Source organism: Aulonocara stuartgranti (genome assembly GCF_965226115.1).
Source record: "Aulonocara stuartgranti genome assembly, chromosome: 10".
In the NCBI taxonomy this organism is placed as follows: domain Eukaryota; kingdom Metazoa; phylum Chordata; class Actinopteri; order Cichliformes; family Cichlidae; genus Aulonocara; species Aulonocara stuartgranti.
The window spans coordinates 16935053-16961741 of NC_138946.1; the positions used below are offsets into that span (position 1 = coordinate 16935053).

The following is a 26689-nucleotide window of genomic DNA, read 5'->3' on the forward strand; positions in this document are numbered from 1 at the left end:
GAAGCAAGTGTATTAATTTTGTTTTCCTTCAGTTCTCTTTTGTGTTACAGGTCAACTTCAATTAATTTTTTTTAACCTGAGTGGTACTCATTTCTTACATGGAGAAAAGCAGTTGTAATTTGTGTTTTGACTCCAGGCTTTTCTGTGGAGTCTGTGGGAATGAGCAAAGCTGTGCATTTAAAAAAAAAAAAAAAAAAAGAGAGAGAGAGAGATTTAGTTTATGAAATGTCAACAAATAAAACTGTGGAAAAAATGCCATCATTTATTTAAACTGTCTAAAGATGACTTCAATTTTTGTCTGACCAAGAATCATACCCAAAACTACGGGTATGTCCTATGATTATACCTTTGCTGTATTTTGTTACTTTCAAATGTAGTCATTATAGTTGCCTTTTTTTATGACCAAACTTCTTGTGCTTTTCATGCTTTCTCTCAGGTTTCTCAGTGAGAACTTAATCTCCTTCCTCAGTCCCGGTGTGTTCGGGGATCTAAATCAATTGGAGTGGCTGTAAGTAACTCAAAAGCATACAGATGTGCACTTTCAATAGTCACAAATACGAATACATGGTAGCAAGGAGACTGTGTTAAAAAAAAGTTATCCAAAGACTGCAACATTTTGTTAATTTTGCTTTTAATTTTAAAGGTTGAGATGCAAAAGTTGTCCATTTGATCCACAGGTTGGAAACAAATCCACTAGCTGGATATAAAATTATTTATTTAAGCAGCAGAGTGGAGAAGTGGAAATGGTGCAAAAATAACAAGTTTAAACGGTGCACAGATGTGTGGATTGAGCTTTTTTTCTACCCGTGAAATCTTACTTGACTCAAGTAGTTTTTTCCCTTCTTTCTAAATTCTTCTGTAAAACACAAGAGCTAATGTTGTACTGTATGCTGCTATTGTGAAATACTGAAAATCACATTTGTTTAAAAATCATATTGGGTCACATTTGTAACACTTATCTAAAGAAATTGTAATCACCAATGACTTATTTAATGCAATTAAGCAGTCAAACTGGGTAATCTTGTTTTGTGTGTCAGGATGTTGGACCATAACCCGCTAAGCAGCTTGTCCCAGGACACCTTCACTGGGCTCCAGTCTCTCATGTATTTGTGAGTTGCATTTTTCTTTTAATATTATGTAATAATTTTGACTTGGATTTGTTTCTAGTCTAGGTCTACTCTGAGGTCTTCACTTACAAAATCAAAAGTCTTAAACTCTTGCAAACCTGAAAGCACTCAGTAGGAAAATAAACCTTACTTTGCAGCACATGTAAAAAAAAAAGTGTTTATCATCTTACAAAAGTAATATCGTGCATTGCACTGAACTTTACTTATCTTTAAATATGCTACAATGCAAGCTATTTGCAAGAGGAAAGGTGAGAGTAAATCTATGATTAATGTTAAGAATTAAGTTTAATGCATGTTTAACTTCATATTACTGTTGCTTATGAGGGAGCTAGCATGCAGTACGGAGGCCTGTCAGGACAAAAATGAAGCCGCTAATTCCAGTGCACTTCAGATCACTTTGAGGTTTTCGTCATCTGCAATCTTTCACTTTGATAGTTGTGTAATATCTTCCATATTCTTGGTTTCTACGCCCACTCATTTTATTCATTAGTCAAAAACCGGCCTGGCTTTAAGTGATGCAGAACAAGGTTTGTCTCTAAGAGTAGAGAACTTTCAAAATAATTGATGTTATGAATATAAGAAATATGAGATAACTATTGTTCTTGTAGTTTCATTTCCACTGAAGTCACAGCAAAGTGGATTCAGCCTCTCTTTTTATTTTGCTCAGTAGCAGTTACATGTTTTTGATTATCAACAACAATTTCATGGATTAACAGAATTTTTTTGTTTCCTTTTATTTTTTTCATGCTCACTAAAATATTTTTGAATGTTTGCCTCTGCCACTGGTTTCTCTCAAGACTTGTACCAACGATGATGTTTCATCTTTTATTTTGGGTTTTTATGAATGTCTTACAACAGGCATTGATTTTGTCACATAATGCTGGTTCAAGGACCTAAATGCAGACTCGGGAGATAAAATCATCAAACAAAAGGCAAACTTCTTATTGAAGGTGGTGGCAGGGCACATTGGGACAAAAATGAAATCCAAATTCTTCAAACGAGCAGTGACACAGCGATGATTCAACAGACACAGTGAGAAAGACTTCAAGGAAAGACGAGTCTATTTATACACATACGCATACTCTAAGGTCATCAGGGTAAGTGAAAGCAGAAGGTAAACAAGACACAGTTTGAAGACAATGAAGTCAGCGAGACAAGAGGAAGGAAGTAAAACTAAACTCAAGACACGGGACAAATAACTGCCCAAACAAAATGGAAAGTTAGAAACAATAACTAAACAGAGAAATGCAGACAAATAAATACACTTGACATGAAACACTAAAGGATTAAAAAACAACCTCTAATACAAACCAAAATGAGAGTTAAGAGCAAAACAAAATAAACGCTATAACCAAACTAAGAACTGATGATCGAAGATTTTAGTAAACAAGGCCAAATATTCCAAAGAGTCCAATATCCTGGGCCATGACACACTTCTGATTAACTAAGCTGAATTTAGGGCAGCTGATAGTAGGCTAACTAATCCATTGAGGCCTGGCTTAATTTGAGCTTAGTCTGTGAAACCAGCCATTTAAGGGAGGGAAGAAAGACTGTGACAGGAAGTTTTGTCATATTCCTTTGAACAACCGTTTTACCTACTTTCACTTAACCCCTTGAACTCAACACAGAGATATAGTGGTAGAAATGTGAATACTGGAGTAAAGTGATGACAAGTAACACGCTTAACTTCGTTTTTCATGACTCACAGACTACTTTAATCATATTTTAATATACTTTCTGAAACCTGAGCTGTCGTTTGGGAAGTATTTTTAATTTCTCCCAGCTGTTTGGGTTTAGTTGGATCAGATAATGTAAAAAAAAAAAAAAATCATAATCTTTTAACAGATATTAAGTCATCTTATGGGGACAATGGCTTAATATCAACAAAGTATTAAACACTTTACTGAGCAGGATGACGTATAAGGTGCAGAAAAGCCAAAACGTTATGTACCCATATGACGCAGGGTCTCAGGAGGTCAGGTCCTAAAGCCCTGGATTCATTTACACTAGGTAATGCTCAATCTCTCTTTACCTATTTTCCGCCCATCGTTCCCTTTAGATTAATTCCTTCTACTCTGTCCACTCTGACTCATAGACCTGGCCTAGCTCAACCCTAGCTGCTGCTCTTTCCACGACATGAGAACGTGATTTTGGTTCTCACAATACAATTTCTTGGAAATCAACTTCAGACCCGTCACCCTGAGCTGCATCTGCTTGGCTCATTCTCTGCATGTTTTCTTAAATCCAACCACAACAGGTATCCGTCTCACGAAATAACCCTTTTAATGTTTATGTTTCAGACATAAAATGTGTTCTCACTCCACCTGCCTCCTCAAAGAGTGTTTGCACTTCCACGGAGGGACTGTTAGACGGGGATGACCATATGTCTCTCATTTGATTCCCCATTCATCTTTGGAATCAGAGTCCCTTGTCCTTACTGCCCGCTGAAGTGTTGCCACCCAAAATATTAAACATTGTTTTGATATGGAAACTGTTTCAGAGTTGAGGTCTGCCTGTGCCATAATTCTTAAGCAAATAGGGATTTTTTTTACTCCACATAGTTAATAAAACCCCATCAGCTACCATTTATATAGCTGGCTCAATGTCTGATTTTTTTTTTCTTTTGTTCATCTCAGCATCAGCAGAGATTTGAAGAAAGAAAATTACAGTGAACAGTTTGGTACATCCATTCTGTTATTGTTTGGCAGTGCAGTTGTGAGCATATGTCATTCCTGCCTTGGAAGAACTTATGTATCTAGCATATTTCTTGAGGAATGAAGCACGCTTCTCATTGGTTAGAGGGAAGTCAGTTTGACACAACTGTCCAAGTCCAGAACTGGCAAAACATCCCTACACTTGAATATTCCTACCACCTCATTTCAGTGTGGGCTTGATGCGCTGCCATATCATTCTCTGTCTTGTACATCTCAGACTTCTATTACTGGCAGAAACCAAAAACTTGGTTTCATCAGAAAACTGAGTTTTCCAGTCATCCGCGGTGAAATGCGGATATGTCTAAGCCCACCCAAAGCATCTGGACATGTGTTCCTTTCCCGAGAAGTGATTTAGAAGAGACCTTTTTCTATCACTGATGAGAAGCTTGATGTGTATCTTCTTTGAGGTCATAGCATTTTGGTCTCTCCGGCCATGCTTTGGATAAAAATGCTCCAGTTTCAACCCCTTGATTTATAGCAGGTGAACAATGGCTGCAAGATCATTTAGTTAATTAGCCTCTAATAAATGTAATACATCCACCTGTGTGATATGAACAAAAGATACAACTCAAGGAACTGTAAGCTTTTAGATAAAACAGGTCCGTGCAAAACAATCAAGCTTCAACTTCATGGAGAGAAAAAAAATACTCAGAATTTCTGATTTTCTCAGCAAAGATGTACCTGTAACTTTATTTTGAAAGGTTCGTGGGTGGACATTCTTTTGTACATGCAAATATACTTACTAGAGATGGACTGATCCGATATTACATATCGGTATCGGTCCGATACTGACGTAAATTACTGGATCGGATATCGGAGAGAAATAAAAAATGTAATCCGATCCATTAAATATCAAAAAAGCACCACACAAAACTTTCGACACGGCGTAACTCTCCTCATAACCGTACCACGTTGGAGCAGTGTGCTCACGTGATAGAGCGGCTTTGTGTATTTGTAGCTTCGCTACCAAACCAGCATTTCATCTCCGAGGAAGTGATCCCATGCAGAGAGAAGTAAAGCAAGTGTGTAAGTTCATCTCTGAATGTTTGTAAAGCATTCCCGCGTTAAGCTTAACAACCCATATATGGAGCGACTGCCTCTTCTCTCCCTCCCTCTCCTGCTGCTACTTCAATCATGAAACTGCTTAATGATCAGCTGATCGGCTTTTCTGTGGCGAGTCCGTCTCTCTTGTTTGTTTATCTCCCACTTTGCACCAGAAAGAGGAAACCAGCGGCTGAATAACAGAAGCACATTTAAGCTTGATAATCTGTTGTTAAAATTTATTTAATATTACTTTCTAGACCAGGATCCTTTTCTATGCAGCTGATGGCTGGTAACTGTGCAGGGGCGGATCTAGCAAAGTTTAGCCAGGGGGGCCGATAGGACATGAACAGGGAGAAGGGGGCACAAAGACATACTTTTCTTTCTTATTCTCATTTAAAATGTCTAGCTTTTATTAAATAATTATCTGAATCTTACACCCAAAGTTTTAATTTGATGTAAAATGTAAATAAGTCCATTACTGTATATAGTAACTATTAAGTCTAATATACCCTAGTAAGCTATATTACTTTTTCCTTTGGGGAGGTACCATCTGTGCAGTTCTGTTAAAGAAAGATGTTGAATCTATTTAATAATTCTTGAAAAATAATTTATTTCTGTGCATTTTTCTTTCACACTGCATCAAATTAAGGTTGATTACGTCGATTAAGCATCATGAGGTGGAGGGTGGTTCCTTATTTTTTTTGTTTGTTTTTTTTGTTTTGTTTTTTTGCTGGGAGTTTTAGAGCCCTATTAGTTAGGTTGCTTACTCTTTAAAATACCAGAATAGGGAGGATGGAGTAGGTTTAAGTTTATTAGATTGATCAGTATTGCTGAACTATGAAATATTTTGGGTGCAGTGCATTTTTTGCATACAGATATAACAGAATAGCTTTAGTGTTTGTTTGTTTTTTGTTTTTTTTAACTCAAGTATGAACTTATACAAAAAGCAGCAAGATATTTAAAAAACGTTTTATTGATTAAAAAACACATTATGTCGGATTCATATTGGTATCGGCCGATATCCAAATTTATGATATCGGTATCAGACATAAAGTGCTATCGTGCCATCTCTAATACTTACCTTTCAAAATGTATATAAAAGTTCCTGGGACATAATTTAATAACATCCCAAAGTCATATAAACTGTGTGATAATGTCGTGTATACACTAACTTTTCTTTTTAGAATTTACAGCCTGCCTTGCTGGTGAAATAACAGCCTGTACATAAACAAAGATAATAAAGTTATGAGTCAAGTATATGACATGTGAACATTTTTCCATGCAAACATGTTGCTGCTTCATGCTGTCTGTCTGACTTTTGACTCACTTTTGCTTGACTGACCATATGGATGACAAGAAGTCCAGGAGTAAATTGGCCCTTAAAAGTCACAGTCTAAGCCTTACATCTGTTTAGTAGTCACTCTACAACTCTGTTCAGTCTTATTTAGTTTTGCGATTAAATGTCTTCCTCCCCCCTTCAGGTCCATGGTGAACACTTCACTGCAGCAGCTTCCTCATCCAAGCTTCTGTCAACACATGCCTGCCTTGGACTGGCTGTGAGTGAGAGTGTACTTGTGTGCATGCAGGTGTGTAGTGCATGTGATGTTAGTGCACTAAAAAGTGTAGCAGTTATGCTGATGTGTGTTTGTCCTTGTTTGCATATATAAATAACAAATTAAACTGGTATTATAGAGGTGATACTGAGTTGCATGACGGTTTGAGTCAGCCGATATCTCTGGGGTTGCTCAGATTTGCTTTATTTTTTTCTGAGCAGATTAAGTGCAAGAAAAAATATTCCATTTATTTTTTCTTTCATAACTTTTACCAAAGATCTATGAAAATTACACCCTTATATTTGTATGTTTAGTAAATGTACATTTTTATTTTCCCTCTCCTCCTGTTTTCACTACTCTCAGGGATCTTGAGGGAAACCAGATTCAAACTCTTAACTACTCTATCTTAAAGACATGCAGCAAGCTTGAAGTTTTGTGAGTATCCTGCTTTATTAAAAGTTCAATAAGAATGCTGAAAGCTCAGGGTTTAAATCTGCGCACCACACAGAAAGTTTCCCAAAAGATAAGGTAACGAGAGGTGTTGTTTGATCTTCAGATGCTGCATATATACTCAGCAGCTACTTTGTTAGGTACACTTGTTGAACTACTCAATAACACAAATATCTAATCGGCCAAACAAATAGCCGCAACTCTGTGCATGTAGGCATGAAAACATGGTCAAGACGACCTGCTGAAGTTCAAATGAATGTCACGAGGCTGAAGAAGTCACTTGAATGAGTGACAAAACGTTTCTCCCACTGAAAACACTATGCCCAGATGAACATAATCAAGTTTTTAGGATGTCTAAAGAAGACTGTAAAAATGTTGTCTGGTCTCATGAGTCATGATTTCTGTTGCAACATCTGGATGTTAGCATTTGGCATTAACAACAAGAAAGCATGGATCCATCCTGCCTTGTGTCAAAGATCGGGTTAGTGGTGGAATAGTGTTGGGGATATTTTCTTGGCACACGTTGTGTCCCTTCAGACCAGTGGAGCATTGTTTAAACACAACAGCCTACCTGAGTATTGTTGCTGACCATGACCACAGTGCACCCATCTTCTCATGGCTCAGATCACTTCGAACTGGTTTCTTGGACATGGCCTCTCAACATCTCAACCCAGTAGAGCAGGTGTTTCAAACACAATGGCCCAACAAAGACAAAACTATGCATAAGACAAGACCTCCCCCCCCACAGCCATTCAAATTAGTAGATAAACAATTAAATAAAAAGTTTGTGTCTTTCATTTTTTTGCATTTTACAAAGTGTCCACAGTAAAAAGAATCACTTGTTGAAATGTTGCTCGTGTCAGAACTATAACAGAATGTGATATAGATACAATATTACAGCTGTTGCATTGTTAGTCTACAGCAAGTGTTAGTTAAGTGTAATGAGGATGTGTTTGTGCATGTTTAATATATCTCTGAGGTCTCAGTTGTGCCTAAACGCAGTTAATGTTGTGTTTACAGGAAATACATTAGAAATGATGGACTTTTCATATATCAATGCAGTTAGTTAATCATCCTTAAGGGACTTAAGTGGCTTAAGTTTTTAGAAAATCTCCCACTTTAATCCTTTAATTATGTTTTATTCATTTTATTTTATCTGTTCATCTAAGTTTATCTCCTGTTCTCTCCCCTTGGCGCGCCCACCCTCAGACACACTTGTTTTCTTTTTATTTATTTCATTAATTAACAAAACAAATTCTGCTGTGCAATCAGATCTTTAAGAAATTGGTCAAACAAGCATAGAAATAGAAATTGGCGCAACTAAATGTGACTATCAGGCCTGGCCTAAACTTGCTTGGAAACTTGGCTCAGGCCAAAAATTACACTGTGGTAGGCAGGCCTGCTGATCTTGGCTTAATTAGGCTTCTCACCAGCTCTTTTCCTGCAGTCATACTTGGAGTTGGCCTCGGCATGCAATCATGTCACTAGACCCAATAGCTCTGGAGAATATGCTTAAGTAAAGCTTTTCCTGGGCACATTGTGCTCTTCATTTATTTTTATCCCAGATGTGGAGGGTCACTGGGTTAAATAGGACATAAACAGAAATTAATGCTCTGGGTTTTAGTCTGCCAGGTTATTATTCCAGGTCCGTCACTACCATGTGATAGTGAGCTTGTGGGATGGCACCTATTCATTCACTTGTCACCACATCTGCCAGAACACCATGTCTGTTGATTCAACTATAGGGTCAGTGGATTGTGTATATGGATCTTTTGCTTCCCACTGTCAACACGATCACCTCATACACCAACAGAAGCCAGACAAATGCCATACACTTAAATTTAACCCTTGTGTGGTGTTCGTATTTTTGTTACTCAGCCAGTGTTCATGGGTCTGGTGGACCCGCTAGAGTTTTGGCTTTCCAAATTAACACTATCAAACAATTTTATGTTAAATTACTCAACAGATGTTTACTTCATCCCAATTACAAGACATATGAACAGCAAACATGGTTAATTTTTTCCCTTTACCTTTGTTAGATCACATTTATGAATTAATGTGCTTCTCGTTTTTCTTTTATATAACATGTTATAAATAAATCAGTTATAATCAAGTGGAGTGAGTGGAAAGACACAACACATTTACACGTGAAAAAATAATTAATTGTTTAATTTTTCTTTTGAAAAAAACTGAACACTGGTCTCACAGACCCGAACACCATACAAGGGTTAAGCTCTTCCACTTCGGTGAGCCAAGTCGCAATCTCCTTGGTGGATGCTGCATCCCTGACCTCACCAAGGCTGCCGACTTGCTGTTTCACAAATGGCCCTGCAAAGCCCAACAGTAAAGCCTGTTGTTTTTAGGACCTATCAGAGCAGCTCATGTGCCTCAGAGGAGGTTAAACTGAGATCTAGACAGAAGTGCAATCAAGGTTTGTTTCAAATGAATGCATGTGCGGCATTTTTAAACTCCACAAATAAAAACACAACATAGGGCTGAGAGGAGATGAGCCATGAGGTTTGGCAGTGAAATGAGCTGAATTAGAGGAAAGGATTCACACGAAGTTCAGTGAGTACGGAGGCCTAAGCAGGGTCATGCAAACTTTGAGGACATGGTTAAGACTGACTAAAGTAAATGAGATTGTATCCATTTATACCAGTTTTCCAACAGCACTTTGCAGCTCTCTGCATGGTTTCTGACAGCAGCTCTGCCTTCTTCAGGTTACTGATAGACAACAGGATTAGGACAATTCCCGAAAACACCTTCCAGTCTCTGTGGAAGCTGGCCGAACTGTGAGTAAGAGCATATTCACAGAAAGCCAGTAAAACCATGTCAAAATAAATAAATAAATATACACCACTGTCTTCAAGTTCACTCAAAGAGATTCTGGTGAGGCTGGTGTTAGAGAGGTTTTGTTCTGATGAGATATGAAGTGTCAGGGATGAGTAAGAAAAGAAACCTGTGTAGAATTTCATGCAAACATTATGTATCTGCACATTTATTTAAAGCCTTTGCTGTTTTCTATGCATGTTTACGCTGTCCATGTTTGGAATTGAATGAGAAAAATGTAAATGTGCTATAAAATGAGTCAGGAGGTTTAATTTTTCCCTTGTTTCTCTTTCATCCTCTTTAGGGATCTGTCTAGGAACAGGATTAGGGAGCTGCCAAAAAACACCTTCAAGAGTCTCTCCAATTCCCTCCTTAAACTGTGAGTAAATGATAGTGTGGAAAATCATTCGTCATTATGTGGGTTTTTTAACAGGACTGAATTAGGACAAGGTCTAAAGTAGGATTAAGAAAAAATAACTTTGTGAACGTTTCTGAGAATGTGACTTATTCTTAGTGGGATACATGGTGGCTGTAATCAGATGCAGAATAAAACTATTTTTGTTGGAAGCTCTGAAAGAAAGAATTTATAATGTAAAAGAAAAATCAATCACGAAACTGTTGCATTGAGTTAAAATAATAAGTGCAAGCATCATATTTTTAGATAAACTGAGTTTATTTATGTGCCAATTCTATATAATCCTCCATTAATCCTCTTACTTCATTTTCATTTAGTGGTATTTTGAGCTTCTTTTCCACTGTGTGAGAGGAAAATGATATATAGTAATGTAACATAAGAAATATTTACAAACTGAAGACAGGCAGTAAAATCCTGCATCAAACTGCAGTATGTAGTAGGGTTTTTTTGTACTTGATATTTAAGTATTACTTCACTGTTTGTGAACCACAATGTATGATGACTTTGACTTCTCTGATGTAGGCGGTTTCAAAGGCTCATCAAATCAAATATGATACACTCAGCGTTACAAGGTTAACTCTGATCGTCCGTGTAACTCACAGTTTTAGAGCTGCTCCTCGTATGCATTGTGTCGTGCATTAAGGCATATGGACTGTTTTGATTTTGTAGTGTTAATTGTATGTATAAAATGTCTCAGCCTTTTCTATGCATACTCAAATCTTCCACTTATTACGTAAAAACAACATTTCTGTACTTTTGCCTCTTAGTGCTGAAGGGAAAAAATTTATCAAAATGAATGAACTTTGAGACAAACCTGTTTATGAGCAGCAGCTGAAGACCTTTTTTTGGGAAAGGAGGGGCCAGGACTGGAGATGCTGTCAGTCAGAGTAACAGCGCATGAATAATTGCTTTCATAAAACTATTGCGCTCCAGTTGGTCCGCTGGCTCCGTGTGTGTGTGTGTGTGTGTGTGTGTGTGTGTGTGTGACTCCCTAACGATCACTAGCTAAGACTTAACTAGAACAATGAGATTAGGCTATTTTCCACAGCACGAGCTATCCATGGAAATGTTTTTGAGTCTTGTTGATCCCACACCTCACAGGAAAGAGACAGGCGGAAAAGGCGGATTAGGGGTCTGCTATTTGAATCACTCGCATCACAGAAGAATTGCTGTTTATTGAGACTTTTGGGACAATCTGCTGCCCTCATTCGATGTCACATAATGCACATACAGTAACACATCCAATGGAGTGCATCCCCCTTTCAGTGACAAAACGGGCCTGGCCCATCAAGGGTTGGACTCGACTAGACCCCGGAAGGTGTGCTGTGGTATCTGGCACCAAGATGTTAGCAACAGATCCTTCCATCGTGTAAACTGTGAGGTGGCGCTTCCATGGATCAGACTTATTTCTCCAGCACATCCTACAGGTGCTCGATTGGATTGAGATCTTAGGAATTTGGAGGCCATGTGAACACCTCAAACTCATCGTTGTGCTACTTTTTGCTTTTTGGTGCCCTGCAGTGGACACACTGGGTCCAAAAAGCAGCATGGTCAACATGGGTACCATGAATGATCTGTGAAAATGCAGCACAATACACAACAAACTGTGATGCACAGTATATTCTGACATGTTTTCATCAGTTTGCAGTACAACAGCTCATATGTTGGATCGGACCACACAAGCCAGCCTTCGATTCCCACGTGCATCAATGACCCTGCTGCTGGTTCACCACTGTTCTTTCGTTGAACCACTTGGGATAGATAGTGACCACTACAGACTGGGCACACCTCAAAAAAGCTGCTCTGACCCAGTCGTCAACCCATTACAGTTTGGCCCTCGTCAAACTCGCTGAAATCCCTACGCTTGCCCTTTTTTTTTTCTTGGAAGTGCAGGCTGATCTCACAGATCACTGCTGTCACTTCAAAAGCTGTCCATCGTGAAGTGACTTACAAAGCAGGAAAAAATTTATTATGTCAAAGTATCAAAATATGCTATTGCACAGATCTATCCTGCCATTGCTCATTGCAACATTTCTGGCTTGTAGTTATTCAGGCCCTCTAAAGAAGACTTTAAATCTACTCTAAACTATGTAATCTGAGCAGGGGGAAAAGTGCAGAAAGCATTCTGTATCTAATGTCAGGTGTAATTGGACACAGACCTGTTTTTTTACTTGTTTTAAACAATCAAGGATGTCAGGAATGTACTGTCATTTGGCCATTTGTTATATTTCATGTTGACAGGCTTTGTTGTGTTTATCATCTGTTTCTTGTTTCAGAAATATCTCCCATAATCCTCTCCTCCGTATTCATCCAAGCCATTTCCACCACCTGACACATCTTCAGTCTCTGTAAGTACTCTGACATATACACGTTTGCCTGTTTTTATACATGTGAGGACCTTTATTGCCCTGAGCCTCAAACATCACAACTACATGCTTAATTTTAATAACTTTCCTCTAAATGTTATTCTAACCTCAATCATGAATACTAGTTTAAATCTTCAAACACTTCTTTGAAGTCATCTGGGACTCTCCAGAATATCTTTCTAATGCATTAATGGCTTCTTCACTTTGATGTCTTAATGCTGAAACTGGTCTTCAGAGTTTGCTGTAGTCTAGTGCGGTGGTGAAATCTGTTATTTCCTACAGAGCGCTGGAGGGAATTGAGATCGCAGATATTCAGACTAAGGTGTTCCTTCCCATGAAGAACCTCTCCCACATGTATGTGTAACACACAGCCGTCACTTCAGAAGAACCAGCATGTTTTGTCATCTCTTCTTTGTCGGTTGTGTTTTTGTTTGTTTTTTACAATTTTTCTCTTTTCTCTACAAGCTATTTCAAGAAGTTTCAGTACTGTTCCTATGCACCTCATGTGAGGTCCTGTAAACCCAACACAGATGGCATCTCTTCTTTTGAGGACCTCCTGGCTAGCATGGTGCTGCGGGTGTCTGTCTGGGTCATGGCCCTCATCACCTGCTTTGGTAATCTGTTTGTCATCGGCATGAGGTCGCTGATTCGTGCTGAGAACAACCTGCATGCTGCCTGCATCAAAGTTCTCTGCTGTGAGTAACAACGTAGCACCGGGTGAGACAGTCTCGCAAAATAAAAGTACTTGTAAAAGCAGCAATAAATCTAAATGTCAAGCTGTTCTTTTGGAAAGTGAATAAGTCAGCTTAGCCTTGCTTCTATCCAATGAAACAGGATGAAGAAGTTTGTTATACTGGGATGGGATCAAACTGCTTGGAGACTTCCCAATCTACACACTTCTCCTTCATTCTCCTCTTTCACATTCCCTGTGCCTTTCTATGCCACTGTTGCAAAGCCTACTCCAAAAATGCAAATCCAACAACCTCGCACAGCCATTGAAGTGGAGTGGACCAACATTCCACAGGCCACAATTGACAATCTGATAGACTCCATGCGACGATGTGTTGCACTGCATGAGGCAAATGGTGGTCACACCAGATACTGACCGGTTCTGGGACCCCAGACCCCCAATAGCGCAAAAAACTGCACATTCCAGGGTGGCCTTTTGTTGTGGGCAGTCTGAGGTACACCTGTGCACTACTCATGATGTCAGATCAGCATCCTGATGTGGCACACCTGTGAGGTGGGATGGATTATCTCAATATAGCAGATGTGCCCACTACCACACATTTGGACTGATTTGTGACCACTGTTTGGGAGGGATGGTTATATTGTGTATCTGGAATGAATTTTAGGTCTCTACGTCCATCCCATGGGGAATGGGAGCAAAAACAAAAGTGTTGCGTTTATATTTTTGTTGAGTGTATCTGCATATAGCAAGATCCATCCATGCTTGTGGTTCCATTAATCTTGCCTGTTGTGGTGACTTAAAAAATATTATGATACTGTTTTTGGGAAGGATGTAGCTGACAGATGGGCTTATAATCACACAGGGCACATCTGCCTGTAAATAGACTCATAGATGTCATCCTTATCATCCAGGTGCTGACTGCCTCATGGGCGTGTACCTGTTTTTTGTTGGCGTATCTGATGTAAAATTCCGCGGTCAGTACAACCGTAACGCCCTGCTGTGGATGGAAAGTGCGGAGTGTCGGACCATTGGATTCCTGGCCATGCTCTCCTCAGAGGTACTGCCCATGTATATATCACACTTCAACACACGCAAATAGGCATGCAGATTGAGACAAACTGATCTGTACTGTAAAACTGACACATCACAAGGAGTTGCACTTACACATCCTTCGCTTTTTGCTTGTACTTTTGCCCTGCTGTTTTCAGCTAAAGTAGCTTCAAGATTAAAATCATCTTTTGTTCCGCTCACTGGCTGTATCAGCTTGTTTCGGCTCTGCATTATATAAATATCATGTTTGCAGACTAAGGTACTCATATTATGCTCTCTTTTACTTTAAAAACGTGTTTATAATTCACTCTCACTCATTGCTTTTAGCTGTTGCAGATGGAGACATAACAAGCCTCAGCTGGAGTTTAACAACCTGTCTCAGAACTTTATGCACTTTCCAGGATAAATCATCATTAGACTGACTTTATAAATGATGTGAACCCAAGTTCCATCCTCTGCATGTTGATTCCTCTGTCATAATAGAGGTTCTACTAATAACAGTGCAGCCAATATTCAAAGCAGTGTTCAGTTTATAAGTTAAAAACATGTTGTTTTCATTTGCGGTGCATGTTTCTCCTCAGGTGTCTGTTCTCCTCCTGACCTACCTGACTCTGGAGAAGTTCCTTGTCATTGTTTTCCCTTTTAGAAATTTGCGCCCAGGCAAATTTCAGACAGGGGTAAGTTGCACTTTTCAAAATGGGGAACAATGTGCCTGATGAATGTCATCCAGCTGTTGTCTTTGTCTACAAAGTAATCGTCACTCTTATTTTGAAGAAAAACTGCTGAAGAACACACTGCACAAAAGTCCTCAACGCTCACTGACTCAGTAACTGCAGAGCTCCAAACCTCCTCTGGCATTAACATCAGCACAAAAACTGTTTGCTGGGAGCTTCATGCCTTCAGTAGGTGTAAAGTGCAGGTAGCTCATTTTAGTCCACTAGTAATCTTAGCTGTAAGGGAAAACAGTTTGTGTGAAGAACAAAAGAGAGATATCCTTTGTTCTACTGGTTTGGTATGAAGTATAAAGTAACCCCTGAACATCACCATCCCCAAAATATTGATCATTTCCAGATTTACTACAGTCTACTATTCATTTTACTGCTTTGAACCAAGTCTAAGAGTCAGCCATTTACTGTAAATATGCCTCCACCCACCTCACATCCACCAGTAAAGAATTAAAAGACCTACTGCTTGTTCTCCCAGATTGTCCACACAGAGGCAGAACATGAAGTGACTCGTCAGTCAGCAGGAGGCAACTTGATTGAAGCAAATGCTTGAAATCTGATTAAATAAATGTCAACTAGAGTTTGGAAACCCAGGCAGTCATAACTTTTCTTATTTGGGGAATTTGAAGAGTACTTTGTGTGAAATCCTGACAGCATGTATGTTGTCCTGCTTTAAGGTGGTCCTGGCCTCGATCTGGCTGCTGGGGTTTATTATTGCAGCCGTGCCCCTAATGAATGAGGACGTCTTTGGGAACTACTACGGACGTAATGGGGTCTGCTTTCCCCTGCACTCTGACAGGCAAGAAAAACCTACTGCCAAAGGATATTCCACAGGGATTTTTCTGGGTGAATAGAAGATTTTGTTTTTCATGAATTTTCATTCCATATTTTATACTTACATAAGTAAGAGACAGCACTCAGAAGTGGGAATAATTCTTTGTATTATTGTAGGGTCTTTACCTTACAACATAAAACACCTTGAGGCAACTGTTGCTGTGATTTGGTGATGTATAAATGAAATTGAATTGAATTGGAGTTCAGTAAAATCTTTTTTTTAAATTGTCTTTTTCAGAAAAGAAAGACAATCTTCCATTTAAACTTTAAACACCCAAAGAAATGCGAAATTGTTCATTATCACAGAATATACAAAGTGTAAAGTAAAAAAAACTACGCAGTACAAATCTGTGAAGCAGAACTGTCCTGTGTTCAAAACCACTTAAATACTGTATTTAATACTGTATGAACTGCATAACGGTGTTTGATATAGTCCCAGCCAGCATGAAAAGCATTTGTATCTCTTTAGGTCTAAACCTGGTGGCTTTCCTGGTGATTGTATTCTCCTACTCCAGTATGTTCTGCTCCATCTATAAAACCGGCATCAATGCCACCGACCTGAGGAGCGGACTGCACAGAGATGTGGCTGTGGCCAACAGGTTTTTCTTCATCGTGTTCTCTGATGCCCTCTGCTGGATTCCTATATTTTTGGTGAAAGTCCTCTCGCTGCTGGAGGTGGAGATCCCTGGTAAGAAGTGAAACATATATATGTGTGTATATGTGTATGTATAGATATATATGTGTGTATATATATATATATATATATATATATATATATATATATCTAGCAGTCCCTTCTTACGAATGCGTAGTGGTTAGACTACACGCCTTTGGAACACAGGATTGCGAGTTCGATTCCTGCCTGGGGCGTCTGTATCCAGTAAGGGTCCTAAGGCTAGACCCCCTATACTAAGCAAGCCTACCGCAGACATGAGCGAGACGGATAAATATGAAGGCATGCCGGCTCGGACGTCGCCCGGATCAACGAGGTCCGCGTCAGGTGTTGAGGAACCAGGGTACCCTGACGAAAAGTGGGCTACTGGAACAGGAAGGCATCGGTGGGCAAGAGACAAAAAAAAGGGCGTTGTTGGAATGCTACTACGCAAGTAACCCCGGCGGAAGGGGCTGCATGAATAGGATGAGGGACCTATGGATATATATATATATATATATACATGTGTGTGTATATGTATATATATATGTGTGTGTGTGTGTGTGTATACGTGTGTGTATATGTATATATATATGTGTGTGTGTATATACATGTGTGTGTGTATGTATAGGTCACTGTGTTACTTTATTGAATAGTTTGCTAACAAGCATCAACACAATTATATTTCTCTAGATTTCAATCACTTGTGAAATGTTTCCTTCCTTAGGCACTATCTCCAGCTGGGTTGTCATCTTCATCCTTCCCATCAACAGTGCCTTGAACCCCATCCTGTACACCTTGACCACCAGCTTCTTCAGAGAGCAGGTGGAAGTTTTACTCTGTCACTGGCAATACTCCTAATACTCTTCTGCCAGGAGGAGTATTATGTCTGAAGAAAGACCGCAAAAGCCACCCGTTTACCTCCAGCAGGTGTCACTTATAAGCGCAGATCCTCTCTATGCCTGATGATGTATTTGTAAAGATACAGCATTTTGTAAGATACTAGTCCTTTTTTATTGTTTTACGTTCACATTCACACCCACATCCAGGATAGAATCACCAAATATCCTAACATGAACATATTTGGACCCAAATACAAATAGTACCCAAAGAGAGCCCATGCAGGCCAGACCTTTTTGCTTTGAGGCAAAAGACCTAACCACTGTTGCACTTCACCACTTGAATTAATAAAATATAATGAACATAATATAAAAATTCAAGATCTTACAACTGGTCCAGTCATAATTTATAAAATATACTGTTAATGTCAAGCCATCCTGAGGATGGCGCAGACCATAAAATGGGTGTCAAACATAGGGCCCAGGGGCTAGAATTGGCCAGGCAAAAACTCTAGTCCCATTGGGCTGCTTTGGGGAAATTGAAGGAGCTCATAAATCTTGGACTTTTTACCGTACTCTCATAAGTTTTACAGCTTTTTTTCTACTGATAAAAACCACGCTCCCCACTTCCTCCCAGTGAAAACAGAACTTTTTTAATGATAGGACACTCTGGGCAATGAGCTACCAAAACTTTTTATGTAATTTTACACATTTATTTCTTACTGTCAAAGCCCAAAAGTCATTCTGACAGATTTCTTTTTATTTACTTACAGCAGCATTTCTTTATCACGTAAAAGGAGATGCCCAATTTAAATTGCACTTTTCATTAATCTGTTAAGATATAGGAGGGATTAACTGTGCAGTTAACTTCTTTAAAACGATAGAAAAGCGCATTTCAGTTAAGATGAAAATGAGCTTTATGTGGCTCATGTAAAATGAGTTTGACATCCCTGCCTTAAAATTCCTTAAGTCTATCAAGAAAAGTGTTTAGATGACTCTTGTAAAATACACACATAGATCCTAAACAGTCCCTATGGTGAACTTTTTATGAAGTTTAGAAGCTGTGGGACAAACACAGAGAGACTGACAAATACCAGTGGCATAATATTAATGAAGAACATATTTTATATACAGAGCTATCCAGTTAATCTCTGCTTACCTACTGGTTTCTTTTTTGTCTTGCCCTTTAATTCCTCCATGCCCATCACTTTTTGGGTTTTTATCAGCTTGTTTAACTATCCTCATAATTCTTGGTTTCATGTCATATTCTTCCATTTACATGTACTGTATCTGCTTTGACTGAACTAATGTTGAAACTGAACCAATATGGTGCTGGCCCTTTGTGCCATAGTCATGCTGTTTAAGAGAACTGTTCTGAACTCTTCATTTGACTGACAACTTGGATGAAAGCATTTTGTACACGTATGTCATATTACATGTAATTAACAAACTGACAAATGAGGAGACTGAATTGCGACACTCTCAACATCTGCACATGAGACTTTGGAGCTGGACTTTTCCAGATTTCTTTCATGTTTTGATGACTGATTTTTTTTATTTTTTTTTATCAGTGCACCAATGGACCTTTAAAAGCTCCTTTAACTTAGTGACAATCATTAAACGTGGAGGAGTTTAGACACTGATGACATGAAAAGGAAAGCTGGACAGATAAATAAAAATGGCTGTTTAATACTTGCATACATTTCTCATTAATATGCCAAGCAATGGAATCCTAACAAGGCCCTTATTTCCTGTTATGCTGTATTGATTGATTGATTGATTGATTGGTAATTTATTTCAACATGTGAACAATATACAAGTACATTTAGAAAAGAAATGAGAGAAAAAAAATATACTATACAAATTACATACAAAAAAACGTTCTGATTAATTTACATGTTGAAAGGGAGTGGGAAGAAGTATACACTTATTTAATCCCACCCCTGTCCCATAAATTATCAGTGAATATTTAGTCAGCTTCCTTACTGATATAATTTGTAATAAAAATAGTGAACAGATTTCTGATATACTATATACTATAATATCACATCATGAATTTTTTGTTTGTTTGTTTTTAAATAGAGACATTCACTTAATTTAAATATTTTCCTTTTCTTTATACATCGAGAAGATCATATTTTTATAACTCTTTTTGAACAGTTTTATGTTTGGACATTGCTTTAATTCCATATTCAGTTTGTTCCATAGTTTCACTCCATGAACAGAAACACAAAAGCCTTTTCTTGTAGTACGTACCTTCATTGTTTTGAAGTTACAAAAACCCCTTAAATTATAACTTCCTTCTTTCAAAAAAAACATACTCTGAATATTACCTGGCAGTTCTTTATTTTTTGCTTTGAATAGAATTTGTGCTGTTTGGAATTTCACTATATCGTCAATTTTCAATATTTCAGACTGCAAAAATAGTGAGTTTGTATGTTCCCTATAACCTGCATTGTGGATGATTCGAATTGCTTTCTTTTGAAGAGTAAAAAGTGAATGTAATGTGGTTTTATAGTTATTGCCCCAGACCTCTGCACAATAGCTTAAGTATGGTGAAACCAGTGAACAGTAGAGAATATGAAGTGATGTTCTGTCGAATACCTGTTTTGCCTTGTTTAGTACTGCAATGCTTCGTGATACTTTGGAATGAATATATCTTACGTGAGCTCTCCAGTTAAGTTTTTCATCTATTATTACCCCCAGAAATTTATTTTCACTGACTCTTTCAATATCAACACCATTTATTTGAATCTTTGCATTAGTATTTAAACTACTATTTCCAAATAACATCAGTTTAGATTTATTCAAATTTAATGATAATTTGTTTTTATCAAGCCAGAACTTCACTTTACTTATTTCATTAGTCATATCCTCCAATAAATTCTGCAGATCATCACCAGAGCAAAAAATGTTTGTATCGTCAGCAAAGAGAACCACTTTTAATACTTTGGACACTTTACAGATGTCGTTAATGTACAAGTTGAAGAATTTTGGACCCAAAACTGACCCTTGGGGTACACCACAAGCAATGTCCATACATAAGGAGCAACCACCATTTATTTTCACAAACTGCTTTCTGTCACTTAAATAACTCCGGACCCAATCTAAAACTACCCCTCTGACACCATAACGTTCCAGTTTTCTTATTAATATATCATGATCTATAGTGTCAAATGCCTTTGTCAAGTCTATGAATAACCCAGCCACATATTGCTTTTTGTCTATGGAATTTGTGATGTATTCTATTGAATCTAATAGTGCCGATGATGTTGATCTGCTTGATCGGAATCCGTACTGACTCTCAGTGAGTAGTTTATGTTTATCTATAAATTTTTCCAGTCTGTTTTTAAACAGTTTTTCAAGAACTTTTGAGAATTGAGGTAGTAAAGAGACAGGCCTGTAGTTTGTGAAATGGTGTTTGTTTCCAGATTTGTATAGAGGTATAACTTTTGCTATTTTCATTCTGTCTGGAAATCGACCAGTTTGAAATGATAAATTACAGATGTATGTAAATGGTTTTATAATAGCCTCAATGACTCTTTTAACCACTATCATATCAATATCATTACAATCCAAAGATTTGTGATTTTTACATTTTTTGACAATTTCAAGAACTTCATTTTCATCAACGGCTGTGAGAAACATAGAATATGGATTTCTGTCAATCAGTGTATCGGGTTTTTCCTGTGCTTTCCCAGGATGAGTGATTGTTCTTGCTAAATTTGGTCCAGCAGTTACAAAGAATTCATTGAGACTATTTGCCACAACATCCATATTGTATTCTTCATGGTCATTACAAATGAAATACTTGGGATAGTTCTTTTGTCCAGTCCCACATTTTATAACACTGTTCAGGATTTCCCATAATCTTTTATTATTATTTCTATTTATATCTAATTGCTTATGTTTGTTTAGTGTATAAAATTCGGTACGCATCCTCTTGGTGTGAGTTGTGTGCTTTTTGATGGTGTTTGTTGGTGTCAGGCTCTATATTGGTTTTTCTTAAATTAAATAACAATAAAAAGACATGAACTAACATGAAGCACATTCATATATTTTTGGCTTTTTTGTATGAGCAGTAGTAGGTCATTCTTTAAGGCTTTCTGTAACCTGAAAGGAAGACAGCGCAAACAAAAATAAGCAGTGGTGTACTTTATGTATGTTTATTTACATACACACGGAGATGAATATTTCCCTATTATAAAATGAACATGACTGAAAACCTTGATTACCAAAAAACAGTGCTGGCATTGTTTTCCTCTATAAAACCATTCTAGCTAAACTTCCAGTTTAGCTCTGTATCCCTCTCTGTCCACATACCAATAGCTACCAGCTACACTTCTCTAAATGGTTACTTTGTCACTTTGGACATGGGATAATTTACAAAACAGACCTACATTTAAACATCCTTCTATCTTCAGTTTATTTTCTCAAGATTCCTATTAGCTGAAGCAGTGCAGCACCTTTATTCCTGGGGTCACAAATCCTTACATTTTAATAGTTTGCTGTTAAACACACACACACACACACACACACACACACACACACACACACACACACACACACACACACACACACAAACAAACAACAAAAAACAGCTTCTCACAGCACAAATTATACCTGATATAACTTTTACAGATCCAGGCTCATGTTAACAGTTTCTAACCGTAGTCAAAAGTGTTTCTCTCTATCTGCAGTGGCACCAAATTCTATTCCTTAATAGCACCATCTAAAATACTTCTTATAACTGAATTGGTACTTGCTATCGGTAATACAAATTGTCCTCCTTGCTGATTTTTTTGTATTAATAAATATTAATAAAAAATTATAAATTTTTAATACAAAAAATAACATTTCTAATCAATTTAAATGAAAAATGAAGTAATATTTATATATTCAATTTAAAAGCATAATAAGTAATGTAGTGAAGGACACTTGTGGGTGTTTCTTTTGAGAAGTCATTTAATGCTTTAATCTTCTATGTTATGACTATTTTTAGCCATAACAATAGCACTCATATTTTATATTCATATTATTATGTGTAGGATTGTGCACATTTTGTTGTATTTCTAGCTTTTTTTTTTTTTTTTAGATGTGTTAGGTTGTATGGTCTCTAGTTTAGCCAGGTTTCTTTTGTAAACGAGATGCTGTTCTCAGTGGGAGTTCTTGGTAAAAAAAAAAAAGAAAAGGTAATGATAATCACAATACAAAAATGAAGCTGTTTCACCTCCATATTAGTTTGTGCAGCTACGTATCATACACGTGCCTGTTATCCTGCTACAACGTGTCTTTGGACTTGTTTTCCACGGCTTTTACTTCTCTTGATTTGGTCTCACCTGCGGTTCTCAGCATCCTTTCATAGCAGGTGTCCTGCCCTTGGTCCAAGGTGCGCCCCTAGCGACACGTTTATGGACACAGCTGCTAACCAATAGGAAGCTTGTCTTGCCTCAGTTACCGGCTTCTTGGCGTTCGATTGGTTGCTAAGGGCGGGGCACTCACATCCCGAGCAGTAGCGCTGTCAGCTGAGGCGGCACGACTCCTGGAGGAGAGAGACGAGGAGGATTGATGAAAACAAGCCACCGAATCACATAAACAAAGAACTGGTGCTAGGAAATGATCCTGTAGTGGCCGAGGTCGACGCAGAAAAGGTACAGTTAATCTAAATGATTCGCCAGTGCTATGCCCGGTGCTGTTTAACGGCTCTGTGTCAACCACAAAGGGAACCGAGCAATTTCTTAATACAACATCGATAGCTCTAACTACCACGGGGGGCTTCTACTAGCTCTTTAGCAGCTGAGTTAGCCATAGGCTTAGCCGGTTACAGTGGTCGGCCATTAAAAGAAAGAAAAGGAGAATGTGACTTAACCTAAACTCGCTTCTTTAGTTGCCTCGGTGCCACCAACACAGCGAACAATGCCGAGCGGCTTTGTGAGGCAAGTTAGCTAAAGCAACAGTGTTTATCTAAAACAGCGACTATCATAGTAAATCACACTTTATGATGGCTACGCTACACTTTAGCTATCAGCGAGGGAGCTAATGTAAATACCAGCAGTGCTACTTGCCAGTGATTACAATCTGGGAGCATTAAAAAAAAAGTGTGTCACGTCTGGAAGAGAAAACACGCACGTCTCTCAGTTCCGGTGCCCGTCTGATACCCTGTCTGGGCCTTTTGGACCCCTCACCGATGAGGTGTTTTTCGTCATTGAGAAGACGTATAGAGTTGTGGGCTGTGGATCAATGTGTAGTCCAGGTCGGGTGGTCTCCCGTTGTTATTATCCCATTGCTGAGATGTCCAGAAGCAGTCAGCTTGGATGTTTTGTGAGAGGAAGCCAGTGTTTGAGGATGTATCATTGCAGGCAGCAGTACCCTGCTGACTGTTTTAAATGTTTTGAAATCTGATTGATATTTAATAGGGGTTTTGTGCTCTTCTGTTGTGTTGTGTTGTACTGTGCTGTGGTGAAGTGTGCTGCTCACACTGTTCACACATCTCAGGCTTACTCCCTTTCTTTCTCATGAATCATAGTCCTCTTCATCACTCCAGCTTTTTTGGCACAGCCAGTCAGCAGCAGCAGTAGGAGTGACCCAGTTAACTCTATTGTTCTGGATATGGATTTACGCTACAAGTAACACACACACACACACACACACACACACACACAGTTTGACATGTGTGTCAGAGTATTGTGCTTCTCTGAGGTTCCTTCGATCCCTTTAAGTTTGTTCCCAATCTGGATTTCAAGATGTACAATTCCTGAAATCCAGACTGGTGTTTTTGGAATAAGTTTCCTCTACACCAGTCTAGTTTGATTTCATTTTTAAATAAGCATAATGCATTTGCACAGATAGTGATTATTCTTACAGATTCAAAGCTTATTTAAGGAAGTCCTTCTTTAATTGTTTGAATCTGAAACTTTTTTTAAGATTTAAATTTTCTTGTACTTGCTGTTTAATACGTGGAGGTGCTTTATAATGCGCTGCCCCACTCGGGCTTCAATTGCCTTTGTAGCATGACTGATTTATACATCAGCACCACTGTAGTGGAGCAAAAAGCCCTGCATTTATTACCTTTTAGCATCATCAAACCACATTAAAAATTCATTTTGAGAGAAACTTTATTATTTAAAATTAGAATTGGCATTTGTTTCTGTGCATTTAGTTGTAGAGAATATTGGCTATTCAAACAAAGAGTTTGCTATCAGCCACTATCCATGTGAGAGTATCATTTTATAAAATTTTTGGCCCTCTATTATCGGGTTTCTCAAGTTTTGTAGAGAAGCCTTCTTTCACCCCTTTTATGATACTTGAGACTCTGTTTTAGTATTTATTTATTTATTGTCATTGTCAAGAACAATGAAATTGCGTTTGGGGCTTCCATACAACCCAAAAAAAAGAAGAAAATAATAAATACCCCTTAAAACCCAAGTGTACATATTTAACCCAGTGTGACTCCAATGCAATAAGACAATCCTTAGCAATAATGTTCGTAGAAATTCAGACAAAGACCTGAGAAACATGACAAAATACAACAATGCAACCCATTCAATATTATTGTACTGTGAGATATGATATCAGATATGATAGTTATCTATTTAAGAAAGAGGGGGGGGGGGGGGGGGCAGGAGGGGGAAGAGAATAAAGATATGATGCACCAATGCAGACCAGTTCATTGCTATTAAGAAGTTGGATATGGTTATTGTCCGTGAGAGGGGGGCAGAGAGTTCAGGAGCCTCACAGCCTGTGGATACAGGCTGTTGGCCAGTCTGGATGTTCTGGCCTGTATAGACCTGTACCTTCTCCCTGAGGGCAGCAGATGGAAAAGGTGGCGCGCAGGGTGATGTTGGTCCCGCAGGATACTGTGCACCCTCCTCAGACAGCGAGTGGGGAAGATATTACTGATCTCTGGTTTTTTGGCACGTTAGTGTAAATGGCTGAGTTCTTTTAAGCTTTACCGTCTATTTGTCGACAGGCCCTTCAATCCCGCTCACAGGTCACAGAGATCAGATCTAAGGAGCTCATGACAACTTTTTTTTTATTTTTTCCAGACAACTTTTAACATGAGTGGCAGAGACTAATCTGGTATAATGCTGCTGTAAGTTTCCAAAATATATTTTTGGAAGCTTAATTAAGGTTGTACGGTGTGGATGAGCATGGCCACCCTTTATTTGTTTAAGTAAATCTGCCAGAAAGTAACTGCTCAGCCATCTCCACACACACACACGCGCGTATGTGTGAACAACAGAAAGTGCGACCTCACACTCTGGACTGGTGAACCTCAGTCAGCTGAGCTCTCTGTCTTTCCTCACCCTCTTTGTTCCCATAGATACCACTAGACACCTCACTCCCACTGCCTTACATAACGTGGTTCTTCTGCCAGAGACACACCAGTTGACTCACACACAGAAGACATCATCACACAGTCCTTACCATCACGCTCCCTGTTTGTTTTGCCCCAGGTGCTCATTTTATGGGTGTGCTGTTCTCCGAATATTATTCAGAGAGCAGCTAAATAGTTTTTGTCTTACATGGCCTGTTAAGCCTGTTTGAGCGGCGTGTCGATGTATTGATTTAACAAAGAATTAATTGAATTTGCTTGTGTGTGTTTTGTGTGTGTGTGTGTGTGTGTTTGTTTTAAGATTTTAGGAAATTGTTGAGGGAGCGTTGTTTCACGCCTGTAGATTTAATGGAGCTCTGAGGCTGTTTGATTATGCATTAGCCCGCACATTGGAGACTCCAGAGATACTGTTATATAACACAGCTCTATATGGAAAGACATATTGCTGTGTGTGTGTCTGTTTACACGTACACTTCAATGGCTAGTGTGATGTAATGCCGTGATGCATTTTTTTGTAATTGATGTTTTGATGTCTCATTTTGTTTTTAAAATCAAGCCATCAGTCCTTGCTTTTATCTTTTCTGCGCTGCAGGCAAAGCTAATTGTGTTTAAAGCAATCTTGTCAACGTACAAACTAACAAACCTGACCTCCTCAGAAAGAAACGCTATTGGTAAGCAGAGCTTTTGTTTCTGTAATGGGCTCAAGAGGGCACCATTGTAGAGCCGGTGTTTGGGCATGATAATGGCAGGAGAAAAAAAAGATGGAAGATAATCAGTTGTTAAACTACCAATGTGGACAATACAGCTACAATACTGAGAAAAAGTGCTGAGTCACTCCTCATTTCTTTATATTTTATCGGGAAAATGAAAAATAGGTGCAGTGATTTGTTGAAGCATGCAAAAATAATGCAAGTACATTATATAATGCAAAAACAGAGTTTTTACACTTCTAACAAACTTGAAAGTCAATATTTGGTGTGACCACCTTTATTATTCAACACAGCCTGAAATCTCTTTGACAAGCTGTCTTGTTATATCTCTAAGTAGTCTTCAGGAATAGTTCTT

The 26689-nt window shown here is 38.4% G+C and overlaps 2 protein-coding genes across 5 annotated transcripts in view; both read left to right on the forward strand.

The window, feature by feature from the left end:
- The window catches only part of rxfp2a (relaxin family peptide receptor 2a), a 37861-nt gene extending 20506 nt beyond the window's left edge, over positions 1-17355 (forward strand). For both annotated transcript variants that reach the window (XM_082549774.1, XM_082549773.1), the window contains exons 7-20: positions 437-508; positions 1038-1109; positions 6367-6441; positions 6802-6873; positions 9609-9680; positions 10022-10096; positions 12409-12480; positions 12781-12852; positions 12964-13193; positions 14101-14246; positions 14821-14916; positions 15642-15810; positions 16268-16486; positions 17178-17355. In XM_082549774.1, coding sequence (XP_082405900.1) covers positions 437-508; positions 1038-1109; positions 6367-6441; positions 6802-6873; positions 9609-9680; positions 10022-10096; positions 12409-12480; positions 12781-12852; positions 12964-13193; positions 14101-14246; positions 14821-14916; positions 15642-15810; positions 16268-16486; positions 17178-17311 — 1576 coding nt within the window. In that variant the 3' untranslated portion in view covers positions 17312-17355. The remainder of the gene's footprint in view (positions 1-436; positions 509-1037; positions 1110-6366; positions 6442-6801; positions 6874-9608; positions 9681-10021; positions 10097-12408; positions 12481-12780; positions 12853-12963; positions 13194-14100; positions 14247-14820; positions 14917-15641; positions 15811-16267; positions 16487-17177) is intronic.
- Positions 17356-22769: 5414 nt separating this feature from the next.
- The window catches only part of fryb (furry homolog b), a 57392-nt gene continuing 53472 nt past the window's right edge, over positions 22770-26689 (forward strand). For 2 of the 3 annotated variants that reach the window (XM_082548010.1, XM_082548009.1), the window contains exon 1: positions 22770-22940. The gene's annotated coding sequence lies outside the window, so the exon portion shown is untranslated. Of the gene's footprint in view, positions 22941-23815; positions 23916-26689 lie in introns of all 3 variants that reach the window. The other variant, XM_082548011.1, reaches the window with a different exon arrangement.